Here is an 18,938-nt window from a genome sequence, read left to right on the forward strand (position 1 = left end):
GTGCAGCTGTCCGCTGCCAACATGCTGTGTTCTGGTGCCAGCTGAGAAGTGACCTTGGGAAAGACAAACAGGGCTTGAGTTAATCAGTGCCATTACAGGGCGAGGTGACTCCTCACACACCGGCTGAGGGTGGGCATAGGGCAGACGTGCCTTGTTTTTCCTGGCACGCCTCTGCTCACTTCCATTTGCTGGGATTGGTTGAGTTTTCTGCCTCCTGGTTTATCTTGAGCCTGAGGGGAGAAGGTTCTTAGCCTTATTTAAGGAGATTTGTAGGGAGCAGCCTCGAGGACTTGCTGGAGCTGCTCTGCTGAGTTCCCTCATTTTGTCTTGAGCACCTGTGAGCAAGATGGGATGTGCAAATCTATCTTTTGTTTGCTGTCCCAGCTCACCTGGGTGTCACACGCCAACACCACCAGGACCAGACAGTGGTGATCACCACATGCACGTGGTGGCATTCTTGGCATGTCCTCTGCAGGGCCAGGAGCTGGCCTTGATGACCCATGTGGGTCCCTCCCAGCTCAGGATACTCCAGGGTTCTATGGCAGTGCTTGGTCTGCTGCTGGCTCCAGGTAACCAGATCACTTCAAAGCAGAACTGTGTTTTTTCTGGGACAGGAAGACCATTAGTAGAATCTGGATTATAAATCTGTATTTTTTTCCTCTTTGGACACATAATTGGATCTCCCAGAGGCATCCTGGTTGCACGATTAATGTTGGGTTGAAGCCATACATGCCATTTGTGTCTGTAAATCCCATAACGACGCCAGCCAGCTCGTCTGCGATGGCACCACAGCCAGCGGGCCCATCCCCAGCTCCTGGGGTGCCTGTCGCTCCCTGGAGCCATCCTGGCATGGACAGGAGGCTCCTTTGTGGTGCCAGTGGTAGAAGATTGTGGCTGCTGGTTTTGCTCTTTCCCTGAGGAGTTCTGACCCCAATCCTGGGCTGGATTGGCCCCTCCCTGCAGCTGTGAGGAGAAGCTGTGACTGAACACAGAGCTATTTTAGAGCACCCTTTTCAAATGCCTGGCTGCTGTGGGAAGGAGACTCTGGGATGGATGAAATTCCTTCTGGACACTTCTCCTTTTCCTTTAACCTTCTTTCCCTGAAAAAGGGGCAGAAATCCAGAGGCTGGTGGGAGTCATTGGTCGTGATAGAAAAACAACTTTTAGAGGGATGTGAGTCACTAGACCAGTGTGTGGAGATCCAAAATGCAGAAAGTGATGCTGATTTCCAGTGAGGATGAGGTGAGGGAATGATGGAGCCAGTGCCAGGCTGAAACGCTGCTGGGTTTGAGGCTTCACCAGAGGGGAGGTGGAAGGGACAACTTTAGTAATGTTTTTAAGGAAGACCCCAACAAGGAAAAGCAGCTGGAGGAGGCTGAGCCTGGCCAAGATGCTCTTGGGATTTGTTCCTGAAGATGCCTGGCAACTCATTGGTATTCTGGGAGCGGCTGTCCTGGGCAGGCAGCCGTCTCCTGGCTGTCCAGAGCGCTGTCCCCAAGGGTGGCAGCCAGCCTGGCACCAGAGCCAGCCTTGGTTGTGTCCCTGTGCCCCAGGGCGTCCCCAGAGTGGGCACAGCAGGGCTGGCCTTGCTCAGCACACAAAGAAGTGTCCTGGCTGAGCCTGGCAGGAGCTGGGGGGCACAGGAAGGATCTCAAACTGTGGGGGAGCATCCAAAGGGGCACACACATAGGGAAGGGTCTGGAGGGGCTGCACAAGGAGCAGCTCAGGGCACTTGGCTTGTTCAGCTGGAGAAGAGACTGAGAGGAGAGCTCATGGATGTCAGCAAGTTCCTCCTGAGGGGCAGCTCCGATCTCTGATGGGGACAGGACCCAAGGGAACCACTGAAGCTGTGCCAGGGAGGCTTAGGGTGGATCTCAGGGAAAAGTTCTTCCCTGCCCAGGCTCCCCAGGGAATGGGCATGGCCCCAAAGCTATCAGAGCTTCAGGAGCCTTTGGACACTCTGGGATGCCCAGGGTGGGATTGCTGGGGGTCTGTACAGGGCCAGCAGTTGGACTCCATGATTCCATGGTCCCTTCCAACTCAGGGTATTCCATAATTCCATGGTTGTATCAGCAAACCTCTGCAGAGCAGAGCAGAGCTCTCTGCTGCCCTTTATCTGAGAAATGGCTCTTCCCAGGTCTTTTGAGTTCTGCAAGCAGAGTGGAATATGTGTGGCCATGGGGAAAAGCTGTCTGTTGAGTATTATCCCCAGTCCTTGCACAGAGAGGGGAAAGCTTCCCGAGCCATGAGCCTGGTGAAACTTCCCTCAGGTACCTTCCAAGCATGGGCACAGAGGCTCTGGAGCGCTTTCCCTGCCTTGCTTCAAGCCTTGCATCTGTTTTCTTGTTCCAGGCTGTTTTAGGGATAATGAGATTAAATCAGTCTCTCCTCCTCCTCTAACTGGTGCTTCAAATCCTATTATCTTGTAAAGCATTTGGAATTCTGTCCCCCAAAATTGCATTAAGCTGAGATGGAAATTCCTTGTGGCTTAGAGTCGCCTCCGTACGGGGTTTGTTGCTTCTTGTTCTGCAGCTCCTGTGGCTTTGCTGGTGTGGGCATGCAACTTCTGGGGCTGAATCCCTGGGAGATGGATTGGCCCTGCACAGGGAGGACAGGGAAGGACTGGGAGGGGGTACAGAAATCCTTGCCAGGGATGGGATTCACTCAGGTGGGAACAAATGCTGTGAGTTGGGACCCCAGCGAGACCTGGGGCCCCTTCTTGGTCCTGTGCCCTGTCTTGGGGGGGTGGTGCTTTGCCCTTTCCCACCGCTTGTCGCTTCCAGGGAAAAGTGGGGTATGCAGACAAGGAGAGGAACAGGCTGGAGCAATCCATGGGTGCAGCGACAGGAGCTGGTTCAAAGCCATGGGCTGGGAGGGGGACCTGGAGCTGCTCTTTGCTGAGGGGTTTCCTTTCACCAACCAAACCAAATTTGGTACCCGTTGGAATGAGTCCAGAGGAGGCCCCGGAGCTGCTCCAGGGCTGGAGCCCCTCTGCCATGGAGCCAGGCTGGGAGAGCTGGGGGTGCTCACCTGGAGAAGGATCCAGGGAGAGCTCAGAGCCCCTTGCAGGGCCAAAAGGGGCTCCAGGAGAGCTGGAGAGGGACTGGGGACAAGGGCTGGCGGGACAGGAGCCAGGGAATGGCTGCCAGTGCCAGAGGGCAGGGATGGATGGGATTTTGGGCAGGAATTGTTCCCTGGCAGGGTGGGCAGGCCCTGGCACAGGGTGCCCAGAGCAGCTGGGGCTGCTCCTGGATCCCTGGCAGTGCCCAAGGCCAGGCTGAGCACTGGGACAGTGGGAGGTGTCCCTGCCATGGCAGGGGTGCCACTGGAGTTTCTGGAAGGTCCCTTCCCAACCAGACCAGTCTGGGATTCTGTGGTTGGGACTGGACTCAGGCAGATGCCTGTGCTGGAGCTGGGGATGAGCAGCAGGTTCTGCCCAGCCCAGCACCGAGCATGTGAGCCCAGGAGTTTGGTAGCCTATGGAATTGTTCTTGGCATTCTTATTCAAGTGTTCCTGGGAGAAGAGGATTTCAGCCAGGGTAATCTGTGTTTGGAAGGAGCTGTGAGAGCAGGTAACAGCTCTCAAGAGCCAAATTATGTCAATTTTGAACTTTCTAGCTAGAAGTTGTTTCATGCCTTGTCTATATCTTTGATTTTTATTTCTATTTGTATTTCCCCCACCACAAACACACCCTGAGCACCTCAAATATAAAAGCAATGGGATGAGGGGTAAGAGCTCTCCCTCCCCATTCCCTAAGCTGCCTGTGGTGAAATCTCAGCTCCTCAGTGGCGAGGGGCCCTCTGAGACCCATCCTGCTCAAGGGGTTCCCAGTTCCACTGCTGGAGGTGGGGGTGAAGACTGGGACCAGCAAGAGAACAAAGGGGTCACAGCAGAGCAGGTGACAGATGGCACTGTTGGAGGGCAGGACCCACAGCATTTCTCCTCACCCAGGTGGGGCAGAGCAGTTGGAAGCAGTTGAAAGGATCAGCATCTTGCTCCTTGCCTGCATCCACTTGAAGAGCTGGAGTTGGCATTTCCAAAGGGCGGAGGATTGGTGGGGGCTACAGCAGGAGTCCCGTGGGGGTTCCACACAGGATGGGGCTCAGAAGGTTCCAGATCTCTGGCTTTTCCTGTGAGTTGCTTGAGCCCTAACTGTTGGGTTTTGTTTCCCTTTCCCAGTACAGCGCCGTGGACAGCAACCCCCTGTCCCTGTATGTCATGCATCCCTTCTGGAATGCCATCGTGAAGGTGAGTCCCCATCACAGCCCAGGTCACCTCTGTAACACCATCAGCTGCTTCTTTTGTGGTGCCACTAATGACTGAGGGGCTGCCTGCAGCCTGCCTCAAATCCCTGAATGCCTGCATCCCAGCCCAGCGCTTCCTGCTGCCCCGGGCTGCTCCGGGTGCTCCTGGCAGTATTGTCTAACCCCGAGCGGTGCAGCCGTGGCTGGAGCAGCGCCTCCTCCTCAGTCCATGTTTTAATGAGTTCACCTGTTCTTTTGCTGCTTTCCCATAGATCTTCCCTACCTGGCTGGCCCCAAATTTGATAACGTTTTCTGGCTTCCTGCTGCTTGTCTTCAACTTCTTCCTCATGGCATACTTCGACCCTGACTTTTATGCTTCTGGTAAGGCTGCATGTTCCTGGTCAGATGGGAAATCTGTCACCTCCTCTGTTGGGAATTCCAGTGCTTGCTGGGGAGGCCGGTGGGTCTGGGCCTTCCCAGAGGGACTGGGACAGAGGAGGGGATTGAACTTGCTGGGTTTTGTGATAAGGACTTGTCTGGGTGTGACACCTTCCCTCTGGCTGCCAGGGAAAGGTGCTCCTGGCTGGGAGAGGGAGGAGGAGACAGCTGGAATCTTGGGTTGGAATTGGCTCTGCCTGCAGAGCAAACAATCCAGTGCCCTCGTTTGAAAATCTAACAGGAAATCAAGGAAGAGCCTTGTTTTTCACATCCCAGCTCATTCCCCTCTTGGCAGAACCACCACCACATCAGACTAACAAGGCCAAATCCTTTTTCTGAGCTTCACCACTTAGAGTTTTAAACTTTCTAACAGTCCCCATGTTCATCTGTCTGTGAATCCAGTGGTTCTGTCCCTTTGCACATGGAGGAGTACCCAGAGAAAGGATTAATGCAGTGTGATAATTCTCAGGAGCTGCTTCTCCATGCTTTTCTCTCCCATAGACCCTGCCAGGTTTGGTTTAGGTTGCTCAGGAGAGTTTGTGTAGTTTTTCTAAACTGGACCCATCATCAAAGCAGGGTTACGTGGCAGAAATCCTGGTTTCTTGGGATTGCCTTTATTGGTAAATAAGTCAAGGCTGGTGAAGGCTCAGGTGGCATCCCGTGGCTGTTGGCCAGGATTTGGGCTGTTATGGTCCATGAGCCACGAGAAGAAAAGCTGCCAGTAGCTCAAGGTGAAAACCCCCAGGATGTCAGACATCCACAATCATGGAATCCCAGAATGGTTTGAGCTGAAGAGACCTTAAACCCATCCAGTCCCACCTCCTGCCAGGGACAGGGACACCTTCTGCTGTCCCAGGCTGCTTCAAGCCCCAGTGTCCCATCTAACCCTGCCTTCTGGCAGTAGGAAGCCATTCCCCCTTGTCCTGTCCCACCCTCTCCAGCTCTCCTGGAGGCCCTTTAGGCCCTGGAAGGGGCTCTGAGAACTCCCTGGAGCCTTCTCTTCTCCAGGCTGGACATCCCCGACTCTGCCAGCTTCTCAAAAATTGGCTTTGGAAGGATGGAGAAGCTCATGGCTTGGGACTCTTTCACATACATGTTTTGCACGTCCTGCTTGGACAGAGAACTTTTCCTGGTGCTGCTGAGGTCTCCAAAATTTTGTGCCTTCCCTCCTCCTTGGATGGCTTTGCAGATGTGATGCCCTCCTTCCCTTTGCTGCTGGAAAGGCCCCATCCTGCTGCCCTGAGGAAACAGGAGGTGGCATTTCACGGGCTCATCGTTCCCCCAGGAGACCTCCCTGTGCCCTCCTGCTGCCAAGGATCCATGCCTCTTCCTGCCCTTCTCCAGTGTCCCTTTGGGCTCCCTGATTGCAGCCAGCTCGGCTGGCTCGCTGCCCGAGCCGTGCAGAGGAGGTGGAGGTGCCACTAGGGAAGAGCTCGGTTTCCATTGGCAGGATGGGACTGGAGACTGGGCGGGGAATCCTGGCATGTTCCTGCGGGGGCAGGGAGTTGCCACATCAAAGAGGCTCCACTTGATGCTCTGTGAGCCAGTGACTGAGGAGTGTCCTTTGCACATACTGCCACAGCCTGCAGTGGCACTACAGACCTGGCCCCGGTTCTCAGATCCCATGATTTTGGAGAGCTGGGAACGAAGGACAAATACATCCTGGAAGGCAAAGTCCTCACTGACCTGGTTTCATGAGCTGTTGTGGGGCAGCTCTGCCATCACACCCTGCATAATTCACATCCCAGATTCACTGTTTGAGTCCTTGTGGCTGTGCCTCTTGGGCCAAAACAAACCCTCTGGAAGCACATCCTGAGCTGTCCTGACACAGGTCTGTCTGATCCCTGCAGCTCCTGATCACCAGCACGTTCCAAACGGCGTGTGGATCGTGGTGGGGCTTCTCAACTTCATGGCCTACACATTAGGTAAGAGTTTTCAGGGTCACCCACTGGTGCTGTGGTTGTGTTGTCCCCTCTCTGAGCCCATGGGAAGTGTTACATTCTGTGCTCTTGCCAGGAGCAGTTTCTGGGAGCTGCTTTGCAATGTGGAGACAAGGAAGTTATCCCAGAGCATCTGATGGGAAAAAAGGATACTGGAACTGGCTTTGAGATGAGCTGTGAAACTCTGTCTTGGGTCTGCTTTAAATAACCAGAGAATCCCAGAATGGTTTGGGTTGGAAGGGACCTGGAAAATCCTGTAGTTCTACCCCCTGCCATGGGCAGGGGCACCTTCCACTATCCCAGCTTGCTCCACGCCCCAGTGTCCAGCCTGGCCTTGGACACTTTCAGGGATCCAGGGGCAGCCACAGCTTCTCTGTGCCAGGGCCTGCCCACACTCACAGCCAGGAATTCCTTCCCAATATCCCACCCAAATTTCCCCTTTTTCAGTTCGGAGCCATTCCCGCTGTCCCTCCCTCCCTTGTCCCCAGTTGCTCTCCAGCTCTCTTGGACCTCCTTTAGGCACAAGAAGAGGCTGCTTTAAGGAATATAAAGGAAATACAAGGAAATAAATATCATCTCATCAGACTGTTGCATTTTTCAGCCTCCCATGGAGCAGGGGGTGGGGAGCCCATTCCTTGACTGAGGATGGAGGTGGGGAAAGCTGCTGTTCCCTGGCCCATTGCTTGGTGTGGAATGTCCAGGAAAGCTCCATGTTTCTTTCCCTTTTCCCAGACGGTGTTGATGGGAAGCAGGCACGCCGGACCAACTCCAGCACCCCCCTGGGAGAGCTCTTTGACCACGGCCTGGACAGCTGGGCCTGCGTCTACTTTGTGGTCACCGTGTACTCTACCTTTGGCCGGGGTTCCACCGGCGTCAGTGTCTTCGTCCTCTACCTCCTGCTGTGGGTGGTCTTGTTTTCCTTCATCCTCTCCCACTGGGAGAAATATAACACAGGGATTCTCTTCCTGCCCTGGGGATATGACGTCAGCCAGGTGGTAAGTACACACCCTGAGAACCTGCTGCCCACTGAGGGCTGTTCTGCTGTGGATCCAGAGCCTTGTAAATCATGGAATCAGTCCATGGAGATGGGCTCTCCATGACAAACAAGGCTTGAAGGATGGACATTGCCTTGGCTCTCCTCTCCCTGGTTCCTTTGCCCACCAGGATTGTTGCTTTATGTAGTTCCCTACATGGTGCCAGGGTGGGTAAATTGAAGCTTGGAAGTTTGGGATGCCTTTTGACACTCCCAGGATCTGGGTCAAAAATTCAGGAGAGGTAATTGCCTTGTTAATTGCTGTTCCTGGAGCAAAGATTCCTGGGGAGGTGCCCCTCCAGACCATGGTCTATGGGCAGTGGTGATGGGCCCTTTGGGGTGTTGGTGTGTCCATCCCTCCTTAAGGAATTCTCTGCAGGAAGCTCTTCCTGAAGAGAACTGGGACATGAGGATGAGGCAGCTCACCTGGACTGCTGGCAGTGCCTTCCTCCAGCCCAGGTTGCTCCAAGTTTTGTTCTGCCTGGCCTCAGACACTTTTAAGGATAGGGGAGCCACAGCTTCTCTGGACAACCACCCTCATTGTCAAAAACCTTCTTAGTTATAACTCCTTATCTTATGTCCATTTATTTATCTTCTGGCTTGTCAGAGGCTGGGTGGGAAATGCAGTGAGTTGGGAGGAGAGTTCAATTAATGCAGCTGTATTAATTGGAATAGTCCTCTCCCCTCTCTCAGGAGAGCAGAGCTGGTCCCTGTCTATACTCTGATCCTTTCTCCCAAAATGTTGCTTAACCCAGGTCTTTGAGCTGCCTGCTGGAGAAAGGCAGGGGTGGAGGGCAGAGCAGCATGTTCCACCCAGCTTCAGGGGACTATTAAAGCTGAAATAGCCCTGGTGAGCCTCTCCCTGTAATCCAGCAGCAGATGGATAAGGAAGAGTCCTTGGATGACCCCTTCAGGGTCACTGCAACTTGTGTAAAACCTGTGCTTTGGTCACCTCAAGAGTTCAAGGCTGTGCCAGGGCATCTCTCCTGCAGCTCCTTCTCATGGAATCACTGAGGTTGGAAAAGCCGTCTGAGACCATGGAATCCAGCCATGTCCTCAGCACTGCCAAGGCCACCACTGGCCCAAGTCCCCAAGTGCCACTTCTACGTGGTTTTTATATTCCTTCAAGGATGTGACTCCAGCATCTCCCTAGGCAGCCCCTGCCAAGGCCTGAGCTCCCTTTCCAGGCAGAAATTCCTGCTGCTGGCCAAGCTGAGCCTGCCCTGGCCCAGCCTGAGGCCATTTCCCCTTGTCCTGTCCCTGTTCCCTGGGAGCAGAGCCCGAGCCCTCCTGGCTGTCCCCTCCTGGCAGGGACTTGTGCAGAGCCACAAGGTCCCCCCGGAGCCTCCTTTGCTCCAGGCTGAGCCCCTTTCCCAGCTCCCTCAGCCTCTCCTGGGGCTCCAGCCCCTTCCCAGCTCCGTTCCCTGCCCTGGACACGCTCCAGCCCCTCCAGGGCTCTCCTGGCAGGAGGGGCCCAGAGCTGCCCCCAGCACTGGAGGTGCCCCAGCAGTGCCAGCACAGGGGACAGGTACTTCCCGATCCAATCCCTGCAGAGCAGCTCACCCTTCCTACACCTGGTAACGTGGGATATTTGTGGATTTGTTTTATTTTTCTCCTTCCTGCTGGTGGGTAGGACTGAACATATCATAGCTTAGAGCTGCCTTTCTCTGGAGCTGCCTGGCACACGCAAGGTACTGCCAGCCCAGGTGCTGCCAGACTTGCCCATCACATTTCTCACCCCTGCTTGTCCTGTGCTTTCTTTCAGACCATTTCAATTGTCTACATAGTGACAGCCTTTGTGGGAGTTGAGGCCTGGTATGCACCTTTCCTGTTTAATTTCTTATATAGAGACCTATTCACTGCAATGATTATTGGTAAGAAACTCCATGTTGAAGCCTGTCTTTTAAACTGCACCTTTTTCCCAAACCCCCTGCTAATGACCTGCTAACACTGCTCTGTTTGCTGCCCCGGGCTGTTGTTGAAGTGACTAATTGAGGGTGTTCTCACAGCCTGAAAACCTTTCCCAGGATTTCAAAACAGGGTTGTATCCTGCAGTTATTTTGGAGAACTTAACTCCCGCTCTGCCTGGGCTGACTTCACTCCAGAGCAGCTTAGTTTGTCCTCAGTGAGAGCCCGGGGGTAAAACCAGTGTGATAAACGCAGAGTTTCCAGAGGATAAAGCCCAGTGTGCAGGGGGTGGTGGGACCTGGCTCTCCGTGGAGCCTTCCCAGCCTTGGGCTGGTTTGAGGGGGTCAGGACACTTCTGTTTTGCTGCTCTGGGGCTCCCTCTCACCCCAGAGCCCAAACACGGTGTGGGAGGGAGGTTGCAGCCATGGAGGGGTGGGAGCTCTGCTGTTTGGGGATCCTGCCCTCCATCCACCCACCTGAACATTGCATCATCATCATCCTCGTCTTAATAAAATTGAAATAAAGGCCCAGCCTTGCTCTCCTGTGGTCAGTTGCAATAAGCCACTGCAAAGGGTAGAGCTGAGCTGATGTTGTTCAATGCCATTCTCCTAATTCACAAGTTCTGCTCAGTTTATTTTCTGTGTCCCTTCAGGTGTTCTTTGTAATTGCTCAATTTGGAGTTAATTGGTGTGTTAAATCTACTTCTTGCACTTTTATCGGGTGGATGTTCCCAGCTTTCCTTTGACAGCTGTGTGACTTAACATGAATAATGAACGTGCTTTTCCTATATGAGAAACCGAGCCCAATTCCCACACGGGGGAGAGGAGCAGGAATATTTCCAGCTCTGTTCACACACCTTCTGCTGGATAAACAGGGAAGGAGTTGTCCTGGAATATCATGGATAGTGCTGATGGTTCTGATTGAGGTCAGGATTTTTCAGTTGTTTGGGTGCTTTGTATCATTTATCCAGTTAAATGACAACTTTCTGGCAGTGTGGCCACTGGAAATGTTTGCACACAGCCAGAGAAACAGCAAATTGCTTTTATTGTGAAGGCTCTTGTGCCCAGCCGTGTCATTTGAGGAGTGTGCACTCGTGTCTCATTAGAGTTGTATTATAATTAAGCTTTGTCACTGTTTAAAGCACACCGAGCTCCTTAATGCAGCCCTTTCAAATGGAAATGTCTTCAGCTTACAGCAGACCTCGACTTTTAATTACAGCTCTTGGGCCAGGCTTGGGAGCAGCTACTTCCAAACCTGCTGAGCTATTCCTGGGGCACCCTGGGAGCTATTTTTGGTGCAGGGAACTTAAAGCAGAGCCCAGCCACAGCCTCCTGTTTGGGGTACATGGGGCGGCCCCTGTGCCCTGGGGCACTAACGCGGCACTTTTCTCTTCCAGCCTGTGCCCTCACTGTGACCCTGCCCATGAGCCTGTACAACTTCTACAAGTGAGTTTGTAGAATCCCAGGAGTGTTGGGGTGGGAAGGGACCTGAAAGCCCATCCAGTGCCAACCCTGCCGTGGGCAGGGACACTTCCTTTTTCCCAGGTCACTCCAAGCCTTGTCCAGCCTGGCCTTGGGCACTGCCAGGGACCCAGGGGCAGCCCCAGCTGCTCTGGGCACCCTGTGCCAGGGCCTGCCCACCCTGCCAGGGAATAATTCCTGCCCAAAATTCCATCCAGCCCTGCCCTCTGGCAGTAGAAACTCATTCCCCTTTGTCCTGTCCCTCCAGTCCCTCTCCAGCTCTCCTGGAGCCCCTTCAGGTACTTACTGCAGGCAGCACCAGGGATTTCTCAGTGATTCCATGTATTTTCATTTCATTGCTTGTGTTTCAGGGCCTATAAAAATAACACCTTGAAGCACCACTCTGCGTACGAAATCCTGCTGCCCCTCGTGTCCCCAGTGTTGCTGTTCCTGCTCTGCACAACCTGGATCTTCCTGTCCCCCACTGACATCCTGGAGGTCCAGCCCAGACTCTTCTATTTCATGGTTGGAACAGCCTTCGCCAACATCTCTGTAAGAGCTTCTGCTTTATGCTTGAGGAGCTGGAGAATTGGTTAAATTGAGTTTTCACATGTGCTGTGGAGAATGAAGTGCTGATGGGAAGGGAGTTCCTGCCTCCTTTTGGGGATAAACTTAAAATGGGAGGACTAAATTTTTGGTCAAAATTTAATTTAGCTGCCCAGTGGTAGAATCATGGGATTCTTAAGGTTGGAAAAGCATTCTGAGACCACTGAATCCAGCTGTCCCCCAGCCCTGCCAAGGTCGTCCCTGCTCAGTGTCCCCAAGTGCCACATCCACAGGGCTTTGAAATACCTCCAAGGATGTGACTTCAGCACCTTGGGCAGCCCCTGCCAAGGCCTTTCCAGGGAGAAATTCCTGCTGCTGTCCAAGCTGAGCCTGCCCTGGCCCAGCCTGAGGCCATTTCCCCTTGTCCTGTCCCTGTTCCCTGGGAGCAGAGCCCGAGCCCTCCTGGCTGTCCCCTCCTGGCAGGGACTTGTGCAGAGCCACAAGGTCCCCCCGGAGCCTCCTTTTCTCCAGGCTGAGCCCCTTTCCCAGCTCCCTCAGCCTCTCCTGGGGCTCCAGCCCCTTCCCAGCTCCGTTCCCTGCCCTGGACACGCTCCAGCCCCTCCAGGGCTCTCCTGTCAGGAGGGGCCCAGAGCTGTCCCCAGCACTGGAGGTGCCCCAGCAGTGCCAGCACAGGGACAGAGTGACAGATCACATGAGTGACCATCCCTTCTGCTCTGGGGACAACCAGCTGTGACTCCTGGAGCCCACATTAGGCTCAGGCTCTGTCCCTGTTCCCTCAGTGCCAGCTGATCGTGTGCCAGATGAGCAGCACGCGGTGCCAGCCCCTCAACTGGATGCTGCTCCCCATCGCGGCCGTGCTGCTCCTGGTGCTGTCCGGGCTGGCTCCCGGCAGCGAAACGCTCCTGCTGTACCTGCTGACCGCCTTCCTCACCCTGGCACACATCCACTACGGAGTGGTCGTGGTAGGTGACGGCTCCTGGCCTGGAGTGCTGCTGCCTGGGGCAGGGAATGCTCCACGTAAAACTGGGAATATCGCTGGGAATGGTTCTGTGAGCCTGTGGAATGTGGGCTGGATTGGGAGGGTTGCACGGGATTGAAAGGAACTTGCACAGGATGTGATGGGCTGTCCTTCTGGGGTGTGTTGGCTGAGTTGGAAACCAAGCACAAAATCCTGGAATGGTTTGGGTTGAGAGGGACCTGAAACCCCTCCAGTGGCACCCCTGCCATGGCAGGGACACCTCCCATTGTCCCAGTGTCCAGCCTGGCCTTGGGCACTGCCAGGGATCCAGGGGCAGCCCCAGCTGCTCTGGGCACCCTGTGCCAGGGCCTGCCTACCCTGCCAGGGAACAATTCCTGCCCCAAATCCCATCCAGCCCTGCCCTCTGGCACTGGCAGCCATTCCCTGGTCCTGTCTCTCCATTCCTTGTCCAAAATCCTTCTCTCCACTCTCCTGGAGCCCTTTCAGGCCCTGGAAGGGGCTCTGAGCTCTCCCACCAAGGTCTCCAAGCTGCTGGGAGAGCCAGGCTGGAGTGGGGATTTTCCTGCTGGGTAAAGTGGGAACACAGCAGCTCCAGGGCCTCCCCTGCTGCAAGGGCTGTGCACAGATCCAGGGATTGGTTTCCTCCTCCTGCCCTGCCTGGCTCCCTGAGTTTTAACAGGGAGACCAAACTTGGAGAAGCCCAGAGTTCCCCTGGGAAGCTGCTGAGGAAGGAGGACAGGGGACCACATGTCCCAGCTGAAGTGAGGACACCCTCCTTGGGGAGCCCCGGTTCTACCCCAGAGCCTATGGAGCCGAGTCCCAGCTGTAATTACAGCCAAGGAGTAACAGCCAGGTTGCCTTGTCTTTACAATTAGTCTAATGAGGCTTCTGTGAAAGAAGGATTTGAATTACTAAGAAGCTTAAATAAATTTGGTCTTGGAATCACCGCTGGAGATGGGGCTGAGCGGGTGGTGTAATCCTCCTGGCCATCCCCTCCTGGGAGATTCCCTGTGCTCTGCTCCTCTCTGCTCCCTCTTTCCCTCCCTCTGGCTTTCCAAGGGCCCATCTGTGCCAGCTCCTCTTCCAGGAGGAAAGTCACTTTGAGCTGAAGAGCCTTTAAAGGCTTTGGGATTGAGGCCTAATCCCAAACTGCTCTGAATTTGGGAAGAATGATTAGGAATAAAGCCTCTGCCCTGACTGTGTCAAGCTCAGCCTCCTTTTGCAGGAAGTAAATTATCCAGCTCCTACTTTGAATGGATTCAGGAGTATTTTATATAGATAGCTGAGATGATCAAATTAATTTAATCAGAATAATAAAGGAGGAGGATAAAATCCTGCAGGTCTGGACTGAGCATTCCCAACTCCTGCCCCTGCAGAGGGTGAGAATGGAGGGTGAACTCCCCTCCCAGAGAGACCAGGCTGTTGTTTGGGAAGGTTGGGAAGGGAGCAGGGCTGTTCCCTGGGGAGCCTGTGCCTGGGGATGGGGCTGTGGGGTGAGTGGGTGGCAGGAGCTTGGTGGGAACAGGTCTGGGGCTCTGCCTGCTCTGCTGCTCGTGAGCCTGGGAGCTGGGATAACCCCTTGGGATCCGGGATAAACCAATCCTATGTCTGTCTCATCCCCAGGTGAGCCAGCTGAGCAGGCACTTCAACATCCGGCCCTTCTCCCTACGGAAGCCCACTCCGGACTGACTGGGAGCAGAGGAGGAGAAAATCGGCCTGCGGGCTGCAGAAGGACTGTAAATACCTGCTGCAAATACCTGTAAATACTTCAGCCATCACCACAGATCCAAACTATCCTCTGGACAGGGCCAAGGACACGCGGGATCCGCTGCAGCCGGGGCGGGGCTGGGCCGGGGCGGCTCCTGCTGCTCTTCCATCCCTGCGAGCTTCGGGTTTTGGGTGGAGCTGGAGGAGGAGGAGCCTTTCAGGTCGCTGCTACTGTACCTTAGACCAGCTGAATGTTCCCAGAGAAGCCTCTGACTCCGGCCCTTGCTCAGGGAAAGCTGCTTGGGGATGCAAATGCTTTACCTGAGCAAAGCACCTTGGCCTGATGCCAAAACCAACACAGCTGATTCCTCCAAGGGCAGGGGGACATCCTGGTGGTCGGGGTGGCTCCTGACTGTCCCCAGTGCTGCTGTCTGGACAGCCCCTGTGCTGGGCTGGTACTTTGGGAGCAGATGGTGACAGTTCTCCCACATTCTGTCCTGCCTTCCTGCTTTTGGGCAAACACTTGCTAGCACTTCTGTTGTCTTTTTTTTTTTTTTTTTTTTTTTTTTTTAAGGGCAGCGGGGGAAAAGAGAAGACACTTAAAGCTTGTAGTTCAGTTCTCCCCGGCAGGGCTTGGAAAATCAGGGCTCAGTTCCCCATGGGAATGGGAATGTGGTACATTGTGTGGTAGCTGGGACCACATCTCAACGTGTTCCTGTGTGTCCATGTGTGTTCCCAGTCTGGGAATGGGGTCTGGGCTGTGGAAGGTGGCTGAGAATACAGAGCCAAGCTCTCCCCATTCCTACCAGCATGGATTTGCTGTTGTGGGTTGGCTCCGTGGCTCCTTTCCTGCTGCCTGAGCCCCTTTTCCACAGCCAGGAACAGCCTGGCCCTTCCCAACTGCAATTCCACTGCTGGGAGAAGCAGCTGAAGCCCCGTGTTGTGCACCTGCAGGATGCTCCCAGGGGTGGGAACCTTTCCAGATCTCCCTCTCTCTGTCCCCAGCACCCGCGTGTCTCATCCAGGCATCTCTTCCGTTTACTGTCCACTTGTCAAAGATGTGTTTGCATTGATTTCATTTTTTAATTTGTTTTTATAATTGAGTTGGAGTGGGGTGGTGAAGACTGAATGCTGATTTTCTTTCCTGCTGGCTTGATTCAATGAAGACCTGTGCTTGAATGAAGAGTGTAGCTTAAAGCCAGGCTCTGGAAAGGCTGCATCCGGAAGCGAACAAGCACAGCCGATCGTGCAGGTGGAACTCCCATGGGAACAAACTCTTTCAGACACTGATTGTTGTGCAACGTGGGGCATCACAGCTTGGTCAGAGCGATTTCCTTCTGCAGGGAAAGCCTCGTCCTGCCGTGGGAAACCTTCAACGTGTAACTGCTATTTAATGCTTTTTCTTTTGGAAATTTGAATCACTGTCATGCCGGCGACGAGACTGGAAACCCCGAGGTTGAGCTCGTGAGCTTGTGGGTTGCTTGGGCAGCTCATGGTCAGCCCCTGGTCAGCCCCTGGTCACGGTACAGCGTGTGAGGAGCAAACTGGGCCCTTCCCAGGGCTGCCATCCATCGTGGGAGGCTCCGGATCTCTGTGTGCTCACGTGTCCGTATGGTTGCAGCGGGGCTGGGAGAGGGGGCCGATGGTTTTTGGAGTTTATTTAATAAAGTGGCTTCCTCCAATCCATTTTACTGATGTTGTACAGCAAAAAAAAAAAAAACCTCCGTGGACAAATGACTTGGGCTGCACCTGAGTTTTTGACTCCTGCTATTTCATGAAATAGAATTATGGAGATAAATTTTAAGTCCTGCTTGCACAGGAATTAGAGGGAATCTTCAGCTGGGACACAGCTTCCTGTGAGACTTGTTCAGATAGCAGAGCTGGGCTGGCAGCACTGAAAAATGTGGATGATTTTCTGTCTAGTTTTGTGTTTGCCCAACCAGGGAAGAACTGAGCTGATCCCTCAGGCTTCCAGCTGAACTCTGGGCTCCCAAACCTGGCACTTGCCTTGTTCTGTCTCTTCCCATGGGCCCCTGAGGGCTGGGATGCTGCTGAGGCTGGGTGGGGTTGTCTGAGCTTAAGTCTCAGTGTGTAGAAAAAACATCCCTGTCCAAAACTGGAACTGCTTCCTCTGCACAGGCTTTCTTGGGGGAGTTCTGGCTCTTCGGTGCCTTAATTTATTGCACCTTGAAAGTAGAAAAAAGTCTCCTCAAATCAGTGCTGGGGGTTGGGCTGGCTTGTGCCTGGTGGGGACAGGGATGGAGCAGAGCCCATCCCAGTGCCCAGGCAGCTGCTGGGGAGTGGGGTTCTCCTTGGGCTCTAAGAAATCCAGTGGTTTCTGCTCCTGGATTCTGAGAGAGGAATAGAAGCAGAGACCAAAGTGTGGCAGCTGAGAACCAACCCTTCTATTGCCCACCCTGGGTTTAGGTCCTTTTGAATTAAAGTGTTCTGGGAAACAGCCCCTGAGGGGATGTTCCATGCTGGTGGTCACTGGCTGGACTCTGTCCTTCCCACGGGCTCTGCTCCTGGGGATGGAGAGGCAAGGTCCTGGCTCCTCAGCTCCTCCTGCCTGGTGCCCCAGAGCTGATCTGTGTTGTCTCCTTCCAGGGATACTCTTAGGTCAGCTTGCTCCAAGCCTGGGACACTTCCAGGGATGGAACAGCCACAGCTTCTCTGGTACCCCGTGCCAAGGCCTGCCCACCCTCCTAGGGAACAATTCCTTCCTAAAATCCCATCCAACCCTGGCGGTGGGAAGACATTCCCTGTGTCCTGTCCCTCCAGGCTCTCTCCAGCTCTCCTGGAGGCCCTGGTTGGTCACAGTGGGGTTTGGCAGCCGCCTCTCCTTGTAACCCATCATCCTCCTGCCCCAAGGCTTTGCCAGAGCCAGGAGCAGCGTACTGGAAGTGGGAGCTCCTGGCTCTGGGAACATCTTTAAGCTTCTTAAATAGAGCTGGCCTGGTGTCACCTCCTGGCCTATCAAGGATCTGCAGCTGGGAGTGGTTTGATGAGCTGGTTTGATGTCGGCTCCAGTGAGGCCCCTAAAGTCTCCTCTGAGAGCAGCCATGCCTGCTTCTGATAGAGCTGGGAAGTCCCCAGGGATGGGGACCCTTGGGAAACCAGCCTGGGCTCCTCCTGGATCTGCCCACTCTACCACTGAGCTATGTCAAAGCAGTGTTTGAGGTGACACAGAGGCTGCTCTTGGTGGGACAAGGACAGGACCAGAGGAAACGGCCTCAGGCTGGGCCAGAGCAGGTTCTGGTTGGATACTGGGAACAATTCCTGCATGGAAAGGTTTATCCAGCCATGGCACAGCTGCCCAGAGCAGGGGTGGAGCAGCACTTGGGGACATGGGACAGCCACTTTGGCCTTGATAGTGCTGGGAATGTTTGGACTTGGGCTCAGAGGGCTTTTCCAATCCAAATGATTCCATGGTGACAATGGGAGCTATGCTGCTGACCTCTCTGCTTGTGGAAAAGACCCTCTGGCCCATCCAGACCTGGCTGGAGAAATCCCTAGGCTGGTCTCCAAGGAAGTGGCTGGGCCATCCCTGCCCCAGGAGCAGAAGTTCTCGGGGTGATTTCCTGCTCACCGTTCAAGGTGCCGATCGCCTCAGGCCACAGCCCCTGCAGAGCCCGTTCGGTCAGAGCTGGTTGGAGACCTCAAAATCTGCCCCCATCCCTCCCTGCCAGCAGGGACATGGCTCCTGTCCCTTGGGCTGAGGGGGACACTGATGCTGGCAGTGGCCCACACTGAGGTGCTGTGATCCCAGGGACCCCGATGGCTTTCCCTGAGTCCAGAGTCTGGGGGTTCAGGTATTGCAGGGGTGTAAATTCCAGTCTGTTCAATGCTACTGCTGAAATATTTATTGTGTTTAAGCCAAACAGAAAATCAATAAAGTTCAGTAAAAAATAAAATTTTCCACACCTTTTACTGATATTTGTCTTTTCTTTCTGATGAACACAATGAAAAGGTGGAGCTGGGATGGGCTGGAGGGCAGCGGGCAGAGATGGATTCATCAAGTGACAGAGTGATTTGGGTGGGAAGGGACACTCAAGACCATCTCACTCCATGGGCTGGGACACCTTCCACTATCCCAGGCTGCTCCAAGCCCTGTCCAACCGGGCTGGAACACTTCCAGGGACAAGGCACCACAGCTGCTCTGGGCACCCTCTGCCAGGGCCTCCCCACCCTCACAGGGAACCATTTCTTCCCAATATCCCATCTATCCTTGTCCTGTGGCAGCAGGAAGCCATTCCTTCTTTTCTCGTCCCTCCAGCCCCCTCCTCCCAGCCCCTCTCCACTCTCCTGGAGGCCCTTTAGGCCCTGGAAGGGTCTCTGCAGATCCTTCTTTTCTCCAGGTGGGCACCCCCAGCTCTCCCAGCCTGGCTGCAGAGCAGAGGGGCTCCAGCCCTCGGAACACGTCTGCAGGATGTGGGGGAGCAGCTGGGCTGGGGGAGCTCAGAGCAGCACGAGGGACAGGTGACAGCAGTGCCAGGGCTGCGGCTGGAGCTGTCCCAGGAGCAGTGGAGGAGGCTCCAGGCTGCGGCAAACCCTGAGCAGAGCCCAAGAGCCCTGCGGCCTCTCCCGTGCCCCGGGATAAAGCCTAGGTGTATTTAAACGATGCCTCCTCCTTTCTCAGCCTCTCCACAGCTTCCCCTAAG

General features: G+C 54.5%; 1 protein-coding gene across 2 annotated transcripts in view; it reads left to right on the forward strand.

The window, feature by feature from the left end:
- The window catches only part of SELENOI (selenoprotein I), a 28,902-nt gene extending 10,711 nt beyond the window's left edge, over nucleotides 1-18,191 (forward strand). The window contains exons 2-10 of one of the 2 annotated variants that reach the window (XM_058834302.1): nucleotides 4,181-4,249; nucleotides 4,518-4,626; nucleotides 6,534-6,608; nucleotides 7,356-7,618; nucleotides 9,422-9,530; nucleotides 10,961-11,009; nucleotides 11,396-11,576; nucleotides 12,371-12,553; nucleotides 14,194-18,191. In XM_058834302.1, the coding sequence (XP_058690285.1) occupies nucleotides 4,181-4,249; nucleotides 4,518-4,626; nucleotides 6,534-6,608; nucleotides 7,356-7,618; nucleotides 9,422-9,530; nucleotides 10,961-11,009; nucleotides 11,396-11,576; nucleotides 12,371-12,553; nucleotides 14,194-14,310 (1,155 nt within the window). In that variant the 3' untranslated portion in view covers nucleotides 14,311-18,191. The remainder of the gene's footprint in view (nucleotides 1-4,180; nucleotides 4,250-4,517; nucleotides 4,627-6,533; nucleotides 6,609-7,355; nucleotides 7,619-9,421; nucleotides 9,531-10,960; nucleotides 11,010-11,395; nucleotides 11,577-12,370; nucleotides 12,554-14,193) is intronic. The other variant, XM_058834303.1, reaches the window with a different exon arrangement.
- The last annotated feature ends 747 nt before the right edge of the window (nucleotides 18,192-18,938 follow it).

The sequence above is a fragment of the Poecile atricapillus genome, chromosome 3, assembly GCF_030490865.1.
Source record: "Poecile atricapillus isolate bPoeAtr1 chromosome 3, bPoeAtr1.hap1, whole genome shotgun sequence".
In the NCBI taxonomy this organism is placed as follows: domain Eukaryota; kingdom Metazoa; phylum Chordata; class Aves; order Passeriformes; family Paridae; genus Poecile; species Poecile atricapillus.